This window comes from Peromyscus eremicus, chromosome 15 (genome assembly GCF_949786415.1).
Source record: "Peromyscus eremicus chromosome 15, PerEre_H2_v1, whole genome shotgun sequence".
NCBI lineage: Eukaryota > Metazoa > Chordata > Mammalia > Rodentia > Cricetidae > Peromyscus > Peromyscus eremicus.
In genome coordinates, this window is record NC_081431.1 from 89,454,283 (window position 1) to 89,472,704 (window position 18,422).

At 34.0% G+C, this 18,422-nt stretch overlaps 1 protein-coding gene across 1 annotated transcript in view; it reads left to right on the top strand.

Annotated features, from left to right (window-relative positions):
• Window positions 1-8,497: 8,497 nt before the first annotated feature.
• Cdh7 (cadherin 7) overlaps window positions 8,498-18,422 on the top strand; it is a 135,328-nt gene continuing 125,403 nt past the window's right edge. Inside the window, exon 1 of the mRNA XM_059280437.1 lies at window positions 8,498-8,707. Coding sequence (XP_059136420.1) covers window positions 8,498-8,707 — 210 coding nt within the window. The remainder of the gene's footprint in view (window positions 8,708-18,422) is intronic.

Genomic DNA, 18,422 nt, shown 5'->3' on the forward strand with positions numbered 1-18,422 from the left:
GGGTGACACAGGGGAGCTGAGGACAAGCCACTAAGCCATGTGACGAGTGAGTCCTGTGTGACCATCTCCCTTGCCTGAGCAAGCAGAGATGATCTAGCTGTGACCAGCAGTGCAACAGTGCCTCCCATGGGAACTTGCTGGCTCTGCAGAGAAGCCCCTCTGATCACTGCCCCTCCCCCACCTTGTCATTCTGCAACACTCCTTAGTGACAAAATTTCCAGGGCAATCGAATATGCAGACGCCTGCCCGTGCATTCATTTCTTATTATAGCACAGATTTTTCATTATTCCAGACTTTACTTCCTGCTATTTTGTATAGTGTTCACTGAAACATGAAGCCTTTCATGGAAATCACACCTGGCACAAGGTAAATACAAGGGCAAATTAAAATTTAAAACTGGAAAAGCCATGATTTCTTATAAGAGTAAAATATAAAGATATAGCCCTGTGAATACAATATCTCCATTCAGTTATTACATAAATAATTCAGAAAGCCTGTGCTTTGTCACTTTGTTTACTTTTTAATTTATACAGGCTTCTCTCCTCTTTCCATATAAAGAATGTGTCTTTCTCATTTTTTATTTCTTTCTCTCAAAGTAGTGGTTGTCTGTGCTTCAGTGAAATCAACTCTATAGTTCACTTAGAGAAGTCCCCCCCCCCCGTTTGATAAACAGATGCACACTACAGGCTATGTGATTCATTTCCAGGGCCCCTGCCTGCATACTGAGACCAGATATCACTAGGAGATTGTGGTCTGTGGCTATAATGTTGTGTGGCCTAGGGAGCTAATGGATTTCATCATGGTTTCATTACAGAGAATTGTCATATCCCAGAAAGTCCTAAGGCTCACTAATTGAAATGAAACATATATATATATAGTTATATATATAGTTATATATACATATATATGTAATTCATAATACAGAGGGGTGGAATTTCACCAATATTAAATTCACAGAATGTTATGAAAAACTTTAAATAGTATACACATTCAGCTAATTGCCCAGTTAGAATTGCCATACTAGAATTTGAAGATGGAAAATTAAATTTAGAATGATAATAGTAGCAGACATCTTCAAATGGTAGGATTTATGGTAACAACACATAAGGTACAACTGGTATATTAGTAATTTTGACAAACGAATTGGTCCCATTTATCCATTTTATATTATAAAATACTGTTCTAAATTTATGTCCTATTTCTAAAATTCCCAGTGGAATATTGGTCAGTTTTCCAATAGAAATGGTTAACTTTTTAGTATATTAACTTACCTTTTGATTGTCAAGCTATTTTAGTCGTGAGATGCTAATCCTAATTTTGGATACTGTGCATTGTCTATTTTTTAATACATTGAAGAAAGTTGCTAGAAAACAGGTCCCTTAACCCTTTACCATTATCCTGCTCGCCCCCATCCTTCTGAATGACAATCAAAATTATTTCTTACATTAAAAATTTCAAGTTAAGGTTTAATAAAAACTTTTAACATGATTGTGTATACTTTGCTCATGAGAAAGATGGGATATTGGAGGATTGTACATAACAAAGGGATTGACTACCTAAGTAATTCTTAGCAAATATCTGAAAATACTGCCACCACCTGCATGTCCCCACTACCATCAGGAAGGATGTATGTGACCTTGGACTTTTCATGAGGATTCTGTAGAATTCATTTTTCTTATGTTACTCCTCTGTGGCTTTATCAACACCTTTCAGTAAGTATCAAGAGCAGAATATTTGTGAGTTCTTCATGTTTTTCTCCAGCATGAACTCTCAAAAAAAAAAAAAACAGAATATTTCATTCTTAGCATTGAAGTGACATTTTCTTTGACTGTTTCATAGAAATTGCCTTTACTAGCACGGCTTGTAATGACATAGTAGGAAAGAAATGTGGCTAATATTCTGAAAGGCTTCTTGTCTGAGTCTTCTCTCTCAAATTCAGAATTCTGACGTGCTCAGCCATTAATTGAAAGATATTATAATGCATCTCTTTATTTAAAATGTATTAAATGATTTTACTTTATAAATAAATATAAGCAACTATGAGATGTAATATACGTTATGCCAAACCAACTACTCCAACTTTTTTAAATAACAGAAAGGACCTCATTGGTTACAGGTGCTTGCTATCCAAGGGAAGCAAGGGTGCATGAAGATCTTAAACGGATATGCATATATAATTTACATATATATAATTTATATATGTACAGAATATGTATATTCTGTACAGTACCTTTTAACTACTGGTGTTCTTACATTTCTGCTTTTAAGCAAGTGTGTTGTTTTTCTTTCATAAGGATTCATTAAAAATGTGCTGTTTCTCAAAATGTACTAAAACTTTAAAACAATCTTGGACATGACAGTTTCCTTCCAATAGATCAACAGCACAATGATTCTTCAGTTGTTATTATCACAGCAATAATTTTGTATTAGTGATTATTAATGATAAGACAACAATGCACCCAAAGGAATAGCAGTTAAGATTCTGGAAGTGCTCGTCAGGCAACTGTTATGGATTTGTTTCTGGATCTCATGGTACCTTCTACTAAATGCATTAGCAGTCTTCAAATATAATGGTCCACTGTTACTTTTCTAAAAAAAAAAATGCAAACTGTTTCACTTATCTTTGCACTATCCTTTTTTATTTAATCATGAATTATACTAATTTTAAAGTGCTAGGCCCTCTTGCTTTAAATCAGTATTATCAATAGAAAGTAAATTATGTGTTAGTATGAGATCTACTAACTATATCTTAAAGCAGTTTCAGAACTGGACTCCTGTCATATTATCCATGATTACATATCACATCTGTTTCTATAAAGCATTTAACACAGTGTTCTTTTCTCAAAACACAATAGTACACATCTACACTGTCAGACAAATCTTTTAGTTGCTGTTCATATTTGTTTTTCAACCAAGGTGTCTGTATATAAGCTAGGATAGCCTTGAATGCTGTCCTCTGCCTCCCAGGTACTGGAGTCACAGGGAGCATCTCAGTGCATTTTAGCTGTAAACCTGCCTTTTAAAGGCTGAACCATCTTTCCAGCCCTTAATGCATTCTCAGGTATGCTTTAAAAGCTCTTATACTATCTGCTAACATACAGGGGCTGAATATGAGCTACTTTACACTGCTCATCATGTTCCTCATGTGCTAACTTTAATTCAGATGGCACAGGCTCTAGGCGATTTGCACTTTTGCTGATTGATGATATGCTGAAGCATAAAAACTTTTACTATTTTTTTGGTTAGGGAGGGACCCTCAATCATTGCTTCTAACTATAAATAAAACATTTCATTGAGAGAATAACAGATACTTGTTTAGATTTTAAAAGTGGTTTCACAGAAATTACAAGAAATGAAAATAGTTAAAAATTTATAACAATGAACTCATCTTGATAAAATAATATTCTCTAGTAAGTCTAAATATATAATAAACAGTCTACTCGAAAATAATTATTTGCAACTCTGGTGAAGCTAATGTATGGAACAAAGTGGTTGCTAATGCAGTTATTTTAGTTCAAGTAACTGGTGTTGGTTAGGTAAGTACTGTCAGATTGATTGATGCTCAGCGTTTCCCTTTTTCTCTGTGTTTCAATATATTTAACATTTCCTTTCCAAGGCACTGATATTTAATCTGATTGATTAGTAAGTATATTACACTTATCATAGTAATACTTGTAGTGAAATTTATATAAGCAACTTCAGAAAAAATTATTATAAATAAAATATAAATCTTTCCTTTAAAGTATAAATAGCAAACAAAAGTATTTTAAAATCTCTTTCAGTATTTTGCTTTCACATTTCCAGCTAGTGCAGTCCCCTCGTACACAGTTTTCTCTGAACCGCTTTTAGTCCTCTTCTCAGATGTAAGGAATTACTTTTTTCTCAGTTGCAGTGCTCCAAATCTGTCATCATCCCAAAAGTGATCACGATTTGTAGAAATTATCTCCATTTTATATCAGTACGTTTGTTTATACATTTTCTGAGCCATCAGTAGAAAAGAGATCAGTTGTTCAAACCCCAGAGAGTTGACCACCTAACTTAGTTTTTCCACGAGGACAGGATACCCAGCTTAGAGTATGGACACTGCTGTCTCTGCTTATTTCTGACATAAGTTCTGTGTTAACATGTGCATGTAAAACTCAGATGTGTGGGAAGGCAACAGGAAAAACAGTGAAGTAGCATTCTTGTTTTAGGACACAGATTTAGGAGATAATATTGACTTTATTATGAAATATTGACAAATGTGCTTTGTTCAGTGCTTAAAATCATTCACATGCATAAGTGGTAGTATGACACCATTACACATATCGTGAGAACAAAGGAAAACTATCTGGAGAAGTTACACAATGCATGATGAAATTTCAAATTTTAGTTATTTCTGTTTGATATATACAGAAATAACTCCAGGGTTGTTGTTATATTTTTGTTTATCTTTATTGAAGTAAAAGTTAGAGTCCTTTTTTTCTTACATGATATACCAACTCAGGGCACAGTGAGTTTGCTGAAATGCTATATAGTCATTTTATCTTGAGAATCACATTGGTCTGAAAAGGAAGCAAAGATTTAGAGAATGTTGACCTTGAAAGACATATTGGTGAATATGACACAAGAACACTAAGTTCAGATCACAGTTGTACAAATACTATTTTCTGATTTTTAAAATAATTCTATAAAGAGTATTACAGTGACGTCTCTCTGCATCGCATAACAGAAATCCCCTATACTATCTTGTAAACAAAACCAATGAAATTATTCTGGTGTAATACTTCAGGCTAAAAGAAAAATAAAGATGATTGGTTAAGAGCATAACAAATAATTCAAATGCTAGAGCAAAATACATTACAATTGTTTACAAAATGATTGATATTCATTAACATTCTAGAATTGCCCAAGAATTCATATATTCACTTGTTATGCGGTTACTTTTCCACACTGCAGATTGAATAGATTAGAATAAATACAGACATTCTCTGAAGACGTTTCTGAATTTCTATCCTGTTCTAGATTCCACAGCTATAATGACAATGTGTACATACCTGTGCATCAAGGTTAGCTCTCATTTCAGCTACTTTTAAAATCCTTTATTAAACAACAGAGCATACAATTCTCAGGTATCTCCCTTTCTTTATATTTTCTCAAGAGTCATGATGTGTTCAGTGATTAGACTTGTCTTTGTGTTCTAGTTGCTTTGACCAATCTCCAACGTTTTTGTATAGATAAGAAATAATCTTCAAGAGACAATAAAAATAAATTGAACAAGGTTACAAGGTTTGTTACACAGCACACTGTGCTTCAGAAGAAGGCCAAGTGCTTCTATTACAATCTGATTCCATTTTAAACTTCTCAAATTCTTCATCTTTAATTATTAACAATAGGCTCTTCATCACAGTTTTACAGCTGGCAATATTACTCCTAAGCAATTATTAAAATCCTAAAAGTAGGACTTGGGAAAATACCTTGGACTTCTTAGTGATATTTACTCTAGGCTTTTAATTTTTTTACATACAGAAATTGAAATTACAGAGGGATCTAAGGTTGTATATCAAGACCCTAGTCATCTGGCCCCATTAGTATTATGGTCTCTTTCTCTAACATAAGTGGATATCCTTGATTAACTTAAATTAAGTTCTGTTTTAATCCAGTGTTTTGTTTACCAAAACGTCGTTTGAAAATAGTTAAAAATTTCCATCAGTAAGCATTTTGGAGCCTCTCATCCATGTGACTGCTTTTGATTCATGAGTATGTAGTTCCCTCGCATCAAAATTCCCTTTCAGAATGTTTTCTTTTAGGGTAACAAGTATCTAAATGATTTTACTATTGGTAATATTGAAATGAAAAATAACATTAGTTCACTAACAACCTTCAATTTTCTTATAATGTTTCAAACACAGAAAATGATTATGATAATAATATCTATAACAGCTATTTTTAATAGCCTTTACATATTCCAAGAACTATTCTTGGCATTTTATAATTTCTTGCCTATTTCTACCAAGATACTATTGCTATTGTTGCTGTTACTGCAATCACTTTCATCGGGTAGGTTAAGGTGCTTGAGGCCTTATCTTGAAGTTTATTTAGTTTCTTCTAATTTTTTGTTATCAAACATCATGGATTTTAGATTCATAAACTTAATTATGCATTGTTAAGTTTAATATTGATGTATCAGATGGAAACATCCATATTCTTTCCCATCTTGTATTTGGACTAACCCCCCAAGTTTTGAATTCCAAAAATAATTTGCTGTTAATGTTTATTTATTTTAAAAATTTGATATGTTTTCATGCTGAAACAATGGCACAAAGTCCTCTCAGGCATTCCATAACCTATGTAGTATAATTTGGTTGCCTTGTATTTATTTATTTTTTGTCCTAAGGAAAAATCCAGTTTTAATTTTAAAAAAAGTAATTTATCTGAAGAAACAAGAGCTGAGAAACTGTAACTCCTCCTTGTTGTGTGCCATCTGACTACTTTGACCACAGCATCTTTTCCTCATGCCCAGAAATCCACTCTGTTGTTAGATGCAGGAAATGCAGACTGCTTTCCCCCTCCTTACCCACACTCACTGCACCCTTGGGCTTGCTTGACTCTCCCTGCTGAGCTGCTGTGTTTGAAACACATAATAGATCACAGAGTAGTTTTAATCTACTCTGCTACACATTAGCCTTCCTATCCCTTTGTATTTTTGTAACTTAATTCGCCTATCCTCTCTGTCCCCTCCTGGTCTCTGTTTCACTTCGCCTTTGGTCACTGGATTTGGGGACCTTGAGTTCACTGCAGGCTGTAGTTCTTATAGTTTAATGGAAGTATCTCATTCTGGTGGTTAGAAGGGTATATTATTTTCTGAATGTTGGATCTTTCTGAAATCCTCTATGGAATACCAAAATGTTACACAGATAGTTTTTTAAAGTTATATGATAGCTTTTACAGAACTAAAGGTCAGTTGGATTTGTTTCTTCTTCCAGTTGTAAACTGGTTTACATTCTCAAGAAATTTAGATAATTCTATGTTCATTTTTCTTCTATTTACATACTATTTTCTTAAATTTTTAACTGTCTAAAGAACTTATCTATTGATTGGTACACATTTTTATTTCAGAGTAGATAGTAAAAATATGAAAGATATAAGAACTTCTAAGGATAATACTTTTTCTGTTTTAATAGGTAGGGAACACTTGGCTTTATGTTATTGATATTTTATCTGCTCTCAAAACACACACACACACACACACACACACACACACACACACACACATCCACACACACACCACACACCCAAAGAGATAGAAAGAGAGAGGAGGTGGGGAGAGCCTCTATATTTATCCTATTGTAAAATGAATTCACAGAGTGTAACATAGTGATTTAAGTGAGAATCTTGTAGTAAATTCTTATTCCTCTGTGTTTTGGGGGTGTAGAAGGAAGTTTGTTTTGTAACTGATTTTATATCTCTTGCATAATCAGGATTCTGTGCCTGCAGTAAGTCGACACCAGAGAAAGGATTTTTTTTTATTCTGTCCCTGAAGCACCACCTGGTTGCAAGCCAAAAATCAATAAGATTCAACAAATACAGTTGTTTCCTTGCCTACCTATGGTGCTTTATGGGTCAATTCTGTAACTGCTTATGGAGGAAGGCCACTATGCAGAAGTCGTATTATAAAGCATTTAATAAAGATTCGTGGAATAACAAATGACTAGGTGAACTAGCACAGCGACCATGCTGCACAGTGCACATGACAATAAGTTTGAAGGGTAGAAAATGGAAGCCACTCAGCTTTTCGGATATCACAATCAAATCAGAACACTTTAAAGCAGCTGGTGTTCTGTGACTCAGAATCAATCAGTCAGTTGTGAATCACTATGTCCTTTATTTTTCTTTACAGTTTCACTGAAGAGATTTAAACCAGCATATATCCTTCCCAGTTGCTTAAATCCCTGCTTTGAGATATTTAGTTTTCACATCCTAATACCAATGACTGCAACTGACATTAAGATCTATAAAGAGGCTAACTTTAAAATAATGTTTTAAAATAATGTTCTACATTTGTGTAAAGGAAATCATATGATTAAATGCTATGCCCTAGAAGAAACTTGGAAATTGTGCTGCAGAAAAAAGATAATTCTGCAAATGGCAGTAATTATGTAATTTATAACTGTGTCTACTATTATTGTAATTTTCTAAGTGTACATATTAATATTTTAATGATTATCCAAACACTATTTTGGAAATTCAGTATTGTTCCCGACTGAATTCTTAGCCCAATTACATGTTCTGGTTTCTGACACGAGCTCTTGTCTCTGTTCTAGGTACCTGTTACACCATTCCTCGGCAAGGGCTACTCAGCACTGGTGACCTCTTCCAGCGCAGCACTCAACAAATCATTATCTCTGGACTCCCAGCTGACACACTGCCGGAGGCAAAAGCTACCAAGCCAGCTAGAACTGTGCCTATTCTCTTGTCAAGGTTTTTTTCCTATACAGTGAAAAGGAAGAAAAAAAAGATGAAGCTGGGCAAAGTAGAGTTGTGCCATTTTCTACAGCTTATAGCTCTCTTCTTGTGCTTCTCTGGGATGAGTCAAGCTGAGCTGCCAAGGTCCAGATCCAAGCCGTATTTTCAGTCAGGGAGATCCCGAACCAAGCGCAGTTGGGTGTGGAATCAGTTCTTCGTGCTGGAAGAATACATGGGTTCAGATCCCCTCTATGTAGGCAAGGTAGGGCATTTGGCCTTTCAAAGTTTCAAATAGCTACTGTCAATTTCTGTGGTTGGATGAAGAGCTGCTACCTTTTTATTTAGTGATAAAAGCAGAAATTGTTCCTTATTGAAAGAATTTATGATGTTTCTGTCATTAACTACTGTGTCAGGTGAAATAGTAAAACCATAGCTTAAGGAGTGGTGCTCTTGTCTTAAATCTTAGAGGCCTGGTTTACCACTATTGGAACGTGCTGCTAAGCTCTTATTACCACAATTAGAACAAGATGACCCACTAAAAAAATGAAGTGATATGGCTCTTCCACCAACTGATATTGAAAGGTTTTTGCCAGTATATAATAAATGGACATGATGAGTTTCATTATGACAATTTCATACATGTATATAATTAATCTTGACCATATTCAAAGCTATACCTAATATTCTCAAGAAATTCTTTCCTCCTACTTCCACTGATATCTTTCGCCTCCCTAGCTAGTCCCCTTCATCAGCTTTCATGATTTTTCTTTGCTGTGTCTTTTTGTTTTGTTTCATTTCTGTGATCCACTAAGTTTCATCAGGGTTATTTATAAGAGCATGGGTGAGAAGTTGTAGAGTTATTTACAGGAATATCCTCAATTTACCAGTGTCTATGCCATAGAAGAAACCATCTGCTCCTTTCTCAAAACATTACAGTTGATTCTCTAGTAGGCAGTTTTGTGATACCTTGTCAATTACATCTATACCTTATCAATTATGTCTACATCCATACTTAAGTATCTTTCCCCATACTTAGCATTACAAATTGCAACATGAAATTCTTTGACCACATGGCTTCAATTATAAGCAGTTTAAATTCAATTTCTTGGTTATCTTCATAGAACTGTTATTTTTTTTTAATTTGGAAAATGTCCTTTTTTTTTACATATGAGCATGGGTAGAACTCAATTTGAGATGCTATTAGACAAATGATGAACAGTTTATGGTGTATGTATTGGTGGCATTTGGCAGCCAAATGGAGTTTTTTTTTTAACTTTTTTTTTTTTGTCTAAATACTTGGATAGGAAATGTTCCTTTGAAAACTCTGTGACCTAAAGGGCATGTTAAGAGAACATAGTCTGATGCTCACTTTACTTAGACCTTATTCCCAGAGGATAGGCTTTCCAAAGTATTAAGATGTCCCAAATTCCTCAGTGTTGCACTCAGTACTGGTAAAAAAGAGTTCTGAATAGGATAGATCAGTAAGTGAACTATACCGCTATATATTTTTCTTCCATTTCACTAATCTTAACTCTATACTCCTCATAAAACGTAGCATAGTTTACTGAAACAGTTGCTGAGAAATCAGAGTTTTTTATTTGAAAGATAAAAAAATTAGATATTTTATATTTGTGATTTTTTTCACATGAATGGGTTAAAATTTTGAAAAAAAAGTTAATGAATACCTATATAGTTCAAGTTAATTTTTTAATATTTATTGTTTCTTTGTAATGTTTAAGGTACCGATTGGTTTTTTATGGGAAGCAGAAAGATATAAATTGTTAATATGTCTTAGGCCTGTGGATCAGGACTCAGTTTGGACCAGTGATTGCATTTTCCTTAAGTTAAAAAAAAAAGCACACTTAAATACCAAGGAATTATAATATATATTACAGTAATTCCCTTATGCAACTATTAAGATCATTGATGTTTTATATGTGCCAAAATTTCCCTCACTCCATCTTTATTTGTTTCCTTGCACAAAAAATAATACTGGAAAAGCCAGTTGCCACCAAGCAATGACACCAAACAGTGATGTGAATTTTATCCCCAGGACTCACATAGTGGAAAACGAAACTAAACCCTGAAAATTGTGCTCTGAATACCACCCATGCATCCCTAACATGGGTCCCTAACTGATAAATAAAAAAATTTAAATGTTAAAAAATAATGAAAACAATAATTATAATCCAAGGTTTTGGCTGAGAATCTAACATTTTATGCTATGTAATATATGAATTAAGTCTTTCTTAGATCATGATATTCAAATAATTCACAAAGAGAATGTTTTACACAAAACTATATTTTTGTGGCCATGTATAGATACTTTTAGACACAGCCAAAATATTCCTAATCGCTTGATTTAAAACTGAATAATTAGGGTCAAATTGACATTTTTAAAATCTACAAAATTATAAAATACGTAATATATCCCTCTTTATGTCTCATATAATAATTCAGAATAGATGTAACTCTAAATATCAAGTTAAAATTATAAAAAAAATCGTGCTGTAAGTTGCTTCGATTACAAATGTAGATTAGGTTATTAAGCAATATTGTGTTTACTTCCTACGGCAAATATTACAAGATTTGTAGGCATGATTGTGCATGTCTTCAATCCCATTTGGGAAATAGAGACAGGAGAACAGGGACTTCAAGGTCATCCTTATTCTTGGCTACACAGCAATTGAAGGCCAGACTGCGCTGTGTAATAGTCTGTATCACAGAAAAAGTTGTGTGTGTGTTACACAATCAGAACTGCTGACAGATATTATTGAACATGCAAGTAAGTGTGTTTTTTCTTGCATGATGTGTATTAAAAGGTGTTAGTGTAAGTGTTCCCAATGAGGAGCACAAGTCACAAATGAGTATGATAAAGCCACCTATGACTATAATACAAAAGTAAAAAGCTATAAGAACTTTAGATGGAGAGAGGGACTTATATTCCAGAGCAACAAGTATTAGACCTCATAGTAACAATTTGTATTTAACACAGAGCATATATATCCTGTAAAGATAAGCTAACAATTTGAATGGGGGGGGGGTAGGAATCTGAAGAAGCAGAAAAATGAAAATAACTTTGAACCCATTACATTTTGTAAGGCAATAAAAGTTAATGGTTTTTGTTTTGCTTAGTTAAGGTATGCAATGACTGTGATCAGATGTGCATGTAGGACAGAGAAGTAAATACTGTAGACAAAGATATGGAGTATACCTAAATACCTAAACAGGTGATCAGAGAGACAAAGTGACAGGGTAAATACTTGTCAAAGACATCGGATAATGTCAACCATTTTAATGCTAAGGAGTTGGCCACACGCTAAATAACTAGAATTACAGATATTAGAAGAAGTCACAAATGACTGTGATAAGTTTCATGGCTTTATTGGGTCACAAAATTTAAGTACAGAGAATATCATATTGACAGGTTGTGTTTCTGATTCCGCCACTTATTGTGGGTGTATAATGTAAGGTAAGTCACCTAGTGTCGTTAAATTTTTGTTTCCTCACATCTAAAACAGAAATACTGACATCTATTATTTATTTTTATTACTTAATATTGATATAAGATATTGGGGAGCAGGTGAGATGTCTTAAAGGTTAAGAATAAGTAATGCTCTTGCAGAGGGCACAAGTACAATTCCCTGTACTCAAGTAGGGCATTTCACAGATTTCTTGTTTCCATGACTCTATACTCATGTGAACAACCTTCCACAAATATACACAAAAACACATCAGTTAAATATTAAAAATATACAAAATATATTTGGATTGGGCATTCAATGTAATAATCATTATCTTTGCTTTTGTAAAATATTAATTAATAAATTACTGATTGAAAATACACACAGAATTAAAGAAAAAGCCCCTATGTTACCATGGTTGAGTTCTGTTTAGTGTAACAGTGTACTTTCCTCGGTGATAATTACTGCTGTTCAGCATTTCTTATCATTTCTTATGGGAGGAAATGGAGTGAAGAAGCCTTTCTGCTTCTGCTGGGCATGTCAGAGTGGATCTGTTTGCTGTACATAGGAGGCCACATTTCCCACCCACCACCTGACTGACACTGGTGTAGTTTTTCAGCACAATTTTCCGCTCACCTTGGTATTTCTCACTTAACATGCCCCAATTGCCTGACCCTACACTACCCCAAAAAAAATCTGTTTACAAAACTACCAAGACTCTGTCCCTGGTATTAAGTGGTTTTTGTCTTTGTTAACCGTAATGGACTGCCAGCCTATGGCTGCACCTAGGCCATTACTTTGACAGAAATATGTTCTTCCTGCAACTTCCACAGTTGGCTTCTCTCACTGCTAACATCACTCTTGGCCTTTTATTCTACTCCCCTTCTTCCTCACCCATTCAGGGAGAATTTATACCTATTACCCAGTAGAAATCAAATTCATAGAAATGCAGTATTCCTGACTCTCAATCCTTTAAATTGAAAGTGTTGGTGAACATCCCCCACACATGTGCTTCAGTACACACAAGCTCACCTTTCTCCACAAGCTTCAATATCTCCCAATATTGTGGCTACACTCACTGCTGCAGAAAGGAAATTTCACCACAAAGTAAATAGCATTAATGAGATGAATTGTAAATCATATTCCTTTGGGATGTCTTAAAAATAAAACACACAAAAGGAAAATAACAAATCCAAAGTACTAATTATTTAGGAAAAGCATATCTATGGTTGAATATATATTATATATACTGCAGCGTTAAAAAAATCAAACAGAAAATTGTTCATCCTCTAAACATATATGTTGTGTTTAGTCAGATCAAAATATAAGAGAAAGGGGTGGTGTTTTTGTTCTTGTTGTTTTAGTAGGAACAGATAGGAAATAGTTTCCAAAATATCTCTATAACCTGTTAGTTGGTGAAGAACCTTATCCTTACATTCTTAGCTTGCTAATAGAAGCCTGGAATTCCTGTTGGTTTCAAAAGAAATTAGACATTGATCAGCTCTGTGAGATACAAATAAATTCATGTTTTTAAAAAAATATTTCCAGGCAGTTATTTTTAGCTCATAACAATCCAGTACCAGATAAAAAATTAAATAAATTTTCTCCATATAAGCTCAATAATTCAAAATTTGTGTTTGGTATGTTTTTCACAATATTGGACATACAATATATCCTAATGTGATAGTAAAATGCAGAAACTCACAATTATTTAAGTGTATATTTCCATCTTTACTGTTTTGTTAATGTATAAATGAAAATGACAAGTCCCAAAGACTATTGGAGAATTATAAAACTAAAAGTTGGAGGATTGGAGAACTTTCAGACATGGATTGGGTTTCAGACAACCACATAGTTTTGGATGAAAATTCCCTATTCAATCTATGCTGATCAGAATGACTGAATTGTCTTGCTCACCTTGATGTCTGTTTGTGCTTATTGACATTCTGTTTGCCACCCGTTTTGTAACAGAAGCAGCGAAGATGAAGAATATAATATGGTCTACACTGGCTTTGTTTTTATACTGTGTTTTAAGTATAGAAGACATGACATAAACTGAAATATTGATTAGGTCTCTACATAAAGTGCACTGTCGTTCTTTTGACATGTTCTAAGTGGTTATCTTATTGACATAGAGCCATTGATGTTACTGTAGTTTCTCTGGCTCACTAAGACAATTAGGAATTAAATAAAAATAAAGCAGACACAGGTGTTCTGACTTAAGAATATAGAGATATGTCCTATAAGGATAACTTTTGTCCTAACTGTTTTCATGAATTAGCATATTACTGTAAGTCTTAGCTAGAACAGGTTTAATATTGTGTTCCATTAAGTCTCTTGCAGGAGTTGTTAAGCCTGACCTTTGCATTCTTTTTTTTTCTTGCTTTTATCATTTCTTTCTCAAATCTATATGACAACACTACTCTAAGAGACACTGTGCTACAGAGTTTGATGGGAAAGCAAGACTAAAGATTTGTTTTAATAGAATGTCCACTCTGATTCCTAAGTAAAACATGTTATCAAGCTGGCAAAGGAGTTTAGTGAAATTCAAGATTAAACCTTATCTCTGGAGAAGGGAAGAACAGAAGTGTTGACTTGGGAAATCATGAACAAATGCTTGCATGAGCGTCCGTACCTCTCTGTAAATTGTTTTATATTTTACCTACACTCTTCAAAACAAGGTAAAAAAGGGTAAGTGACTTAGGAAGTAGAGCAAAGCCTTCTTAAATTTTACTTGGTGATCATTATCAAGCAGGAAAATCAGTAAGCAGAAACAAATTACAGCTGTGATTTTTCTCATTATTTTGAGCAAGTCATTGAAACAATTAGGTTTAATTTCTTTATCTGTCAAATGAAGATACATATTTTTTTTAAAAAAATCTAAGTTATTTTATGCTTAGAAATGAATTGTAAACTACTCTTCCAAAATTCAGTTCCATCAAATATTAGTATTCTAAGTATTGTAAATAACACATTTACTAATCAAGTTCTGTTCAAATTTTGTCATAGTGAGTTTCTTTGTGGAAATAAACCCAGTATCATGATTTTATTTTGCCCTATCTCCTTAAACTTTTCCAACCTGATGTAATTTATAGCTGAAAGGCATTTGTGGTTCATGTTGTTTTGTATTTTTGTGAATGCGTTGTTTGTATGTATGTGTATGTGTCAATGTGGGTCCACACAGAGGCCAGAGGTGTGTGTCTGTGCCATCCTCAATTGTTTTCCACCACAGTTTTTAGGACAGTTTCTGTCCCTGAATCTGAAGCTCACCAGTTTGTCTAGCTTACTTGCTCTTGATGAGCTTCAAGGATGCTTCTGTCTCTTTCTGTCTCTTGTGCTGGGATTACAGGCTTGTGCCACAATGTGTGGATTTCCTATTATGGGGATTATGGGGATTCAAAATCAGGTACTTGTGTTTCTACAGCTAACACTGGACAGGGTGAGCCATCTAGCTAGCCATTGTTTTTAATTCATATATACATATACATATTTAATTGAAATTCTTTTCATAAAATATATTCTGGTCAGTATCCACTCCTCCAACTCATCCCAGATCATCTCCACGCTACTCATTCAACTCCATTCTTCAATCTCTCCATCTTTAGAAAACAGAAAAACAAACAAATCAGAAAAAAACACACACAAGAAACCATAATCATACACACACAGGGAGGGAGGGAGAGAGAGAGAGAGAGAGAGAGAGAGAGAGAGAGAGAGAGAGAGAGAGAGAGAGAGAGAGATCCAAAACCTATAATATAGTAAAGGCACAAAATCAGAAACCACAATATACAAACAAAAGATCTGTAAGACAAAAAAGGCCCCAAATGAAACAAAACGTCTACAAAATGACCATTGAGTTCATTTTGTATTGGCCATCCACTTGGGTTTGTGGTTGTTATACCCAGTGAGAATCCATTAAAGAAATGTACTTTTTCATTTGCAAGTAGATGCCAGTTGGACATAGCTTCTTGGTTAGGAATCACAGCTCATATACACTTTGCCATATCAGGGCTGATACACTGCCTGGCTTGAACATGCCCTGTGTTGTAAATCTTTACAGTAACCTGTTAGAATATCACACAATACTAACCTGCCTTATGTCTCTTTGAAATGAATACGGGGGAGGGGGATGTACTTTAGGCAATGATACCATTTACCATGTCAAGAGCTACTGCATGGTTATCTGATTCATTCATAGTGAAGCTGACTTGACTGCTTGGGTATGGGGTTATCTGACGGTTTCCTTTATTGGAAAGGAATATAAATATTCATTTATTGAAATTTAAAATCTAAAAAAGTATGAAATTTTCTGAACTGAGATAGTTCTTTAATAACAATATACAGATAAGAATCAACAATGCAGTCAGTTTGGTGAAGACACAAAACGTTATTTGATATGTTTTTTCACGCCCATTTTAGGGTGCACAGTGTGTTCATCTAAAATGCGAGTCTAGTTTAAATCCACATGCTGTTACTAAAGTCACAAACTTTGTAGAAATAGTGTTTTTCTTAAAGGTACTTTAGTTCAGGACATCCGGGGAAAATAAATTCTGTAAAATAACATCATTTATTATCGGGAATCCCAAGAACATTTAGGATTATCTAAAATTAAAATATCTGCTTCCATTTTGTTACATAGAAAAAATGTAAACAATTTTGACATAATAAGATTGATTTACAAATATATAGCCATTATAATTGTAAATAAAACATGGTTCAGAAAATAATAAGTCTTTAGAATTCTATATGACAAAGAAACATTGGAAAATATAATCTCATAACATATTTTAATGTATAATTTTTATAGAACTATATCAATGTTAAAAAGACTAATTACTAACAGTTCCTTCTAACCTTTTAGAGATATAACTGGGTTCACTGTCAATAATAAGTACACCTTCAAAAAGCCTTGAGTTGTGTCAAAATTATATTGAAAAGTTAAAATAGATAATAGATACATTAGGATTAAGAGAAATGTGAATAGAAATTGGGGCTATATTTAGAATTAGAAAAATTACCTTATGCCTACATTAAATAATGTCCTTATTTTTACTTTTTTTTTCAAGCAGTTTGATGTAACAAAAGTCGTATTTTAAAACTTTCAATGTCATTTTAGTTTCTTTAATTTGCCATAAGAAAATATTAGACTAGATTGTTTGAACAACAGTGAAAGGTGTTTGTATAATCCATATAATTCTGGAGGCGGAAAATTTAAGGTCAAAGCACCTACAGAGCTGTTGTCTGGAGACAACTCCTGTCTTGATGTGCAGTCACCTTCTGTCGGCATCTCACAAGGCAAAACAGGGACCTACTGATTCTTGTGAGGCTACAGGGTGGGGCTTCAATCTTATGACCTCATTTAGTCCTAACTACTTCTCCCATCATTTCTAGAGATAAGGAATTATATATAGTATTTTGCACATAAGGCATATGTACAATGCAGTCCTTTGAGAGTGCAGCATTAAGCATAAGAATTTTTGAAGGAAGTCACAATTCAAATTTTTTAAATATATTTTAACTAAAAATACAAAATTGTTAATAATATTTAACAATAGTCCACTAATTTGACCCTTTATACTTACAAGTACAACATTCATAGCTTGAGCCATTCATTGGACATAATATTTTTTATAAAGCCCATTAGCTTTTCAGTAAACACAAAGACTATATATATATATATATATATATATATATATATATATATATATACCATTATCTCATAAACAATATATCTTACAACGATTTACATAGCAACTAAATTATGATAGTAATAATAATAATCTAGAGACTTCTTAGACTGTATGGAGGACATTTGCAAGTCATATGCCAATATAGGGGGACAAAAAGCATACCAAGGATTTTGGTATCTATGGGAGAAATCTATCAAATTCTTTTTTAATATCATTTAATTAAAATACAATTATTTTATATATTATAAGGCCAACTACATATTCTATAGTTTGGTTTTGGCTGTGGTAATTGGAAGTTCTCAGAGCATTTTTTAATAGTAAATTTTCTTTTTTTAATGTCTCTTTTTTATTTATTCATTTTTACATACCAACCACAGAAAACCCTCTCATCCCTCTTCCTGCTCCAACCCCCCCACCCCACCTTCGCCTCCCTGACCTCATCCCCTCCTCCAAAAGTGTAAGATCTCCCATGGTGGGACAGCTGGTACATTCAGTTGAGGCAGGACTCAGCCCCTCCCTGCTGCATCAAGAGTAAGCAAAGTGTCTGACCATAGGTAATGCGATCCAGAAAGCCAGCTCATGCACTGGGGATAGATCCTGATCATACTGCCAAGGGCCCCTCAAATAGACCCAGCCACACTTCTCTCTCCAGTATGCAGAGGGTCTAGTCCGGCCTCATGCAGGTTCCACAGCTGTTGGTCTAATGTTTGTGAGTTCCTACAAGGTTGGTTCAGCTGTCTCTAGATTTCCCCATCATGATCTTCACACACACACACACACACACACACACACACACACACACACACACACTGCCTTGCTCATG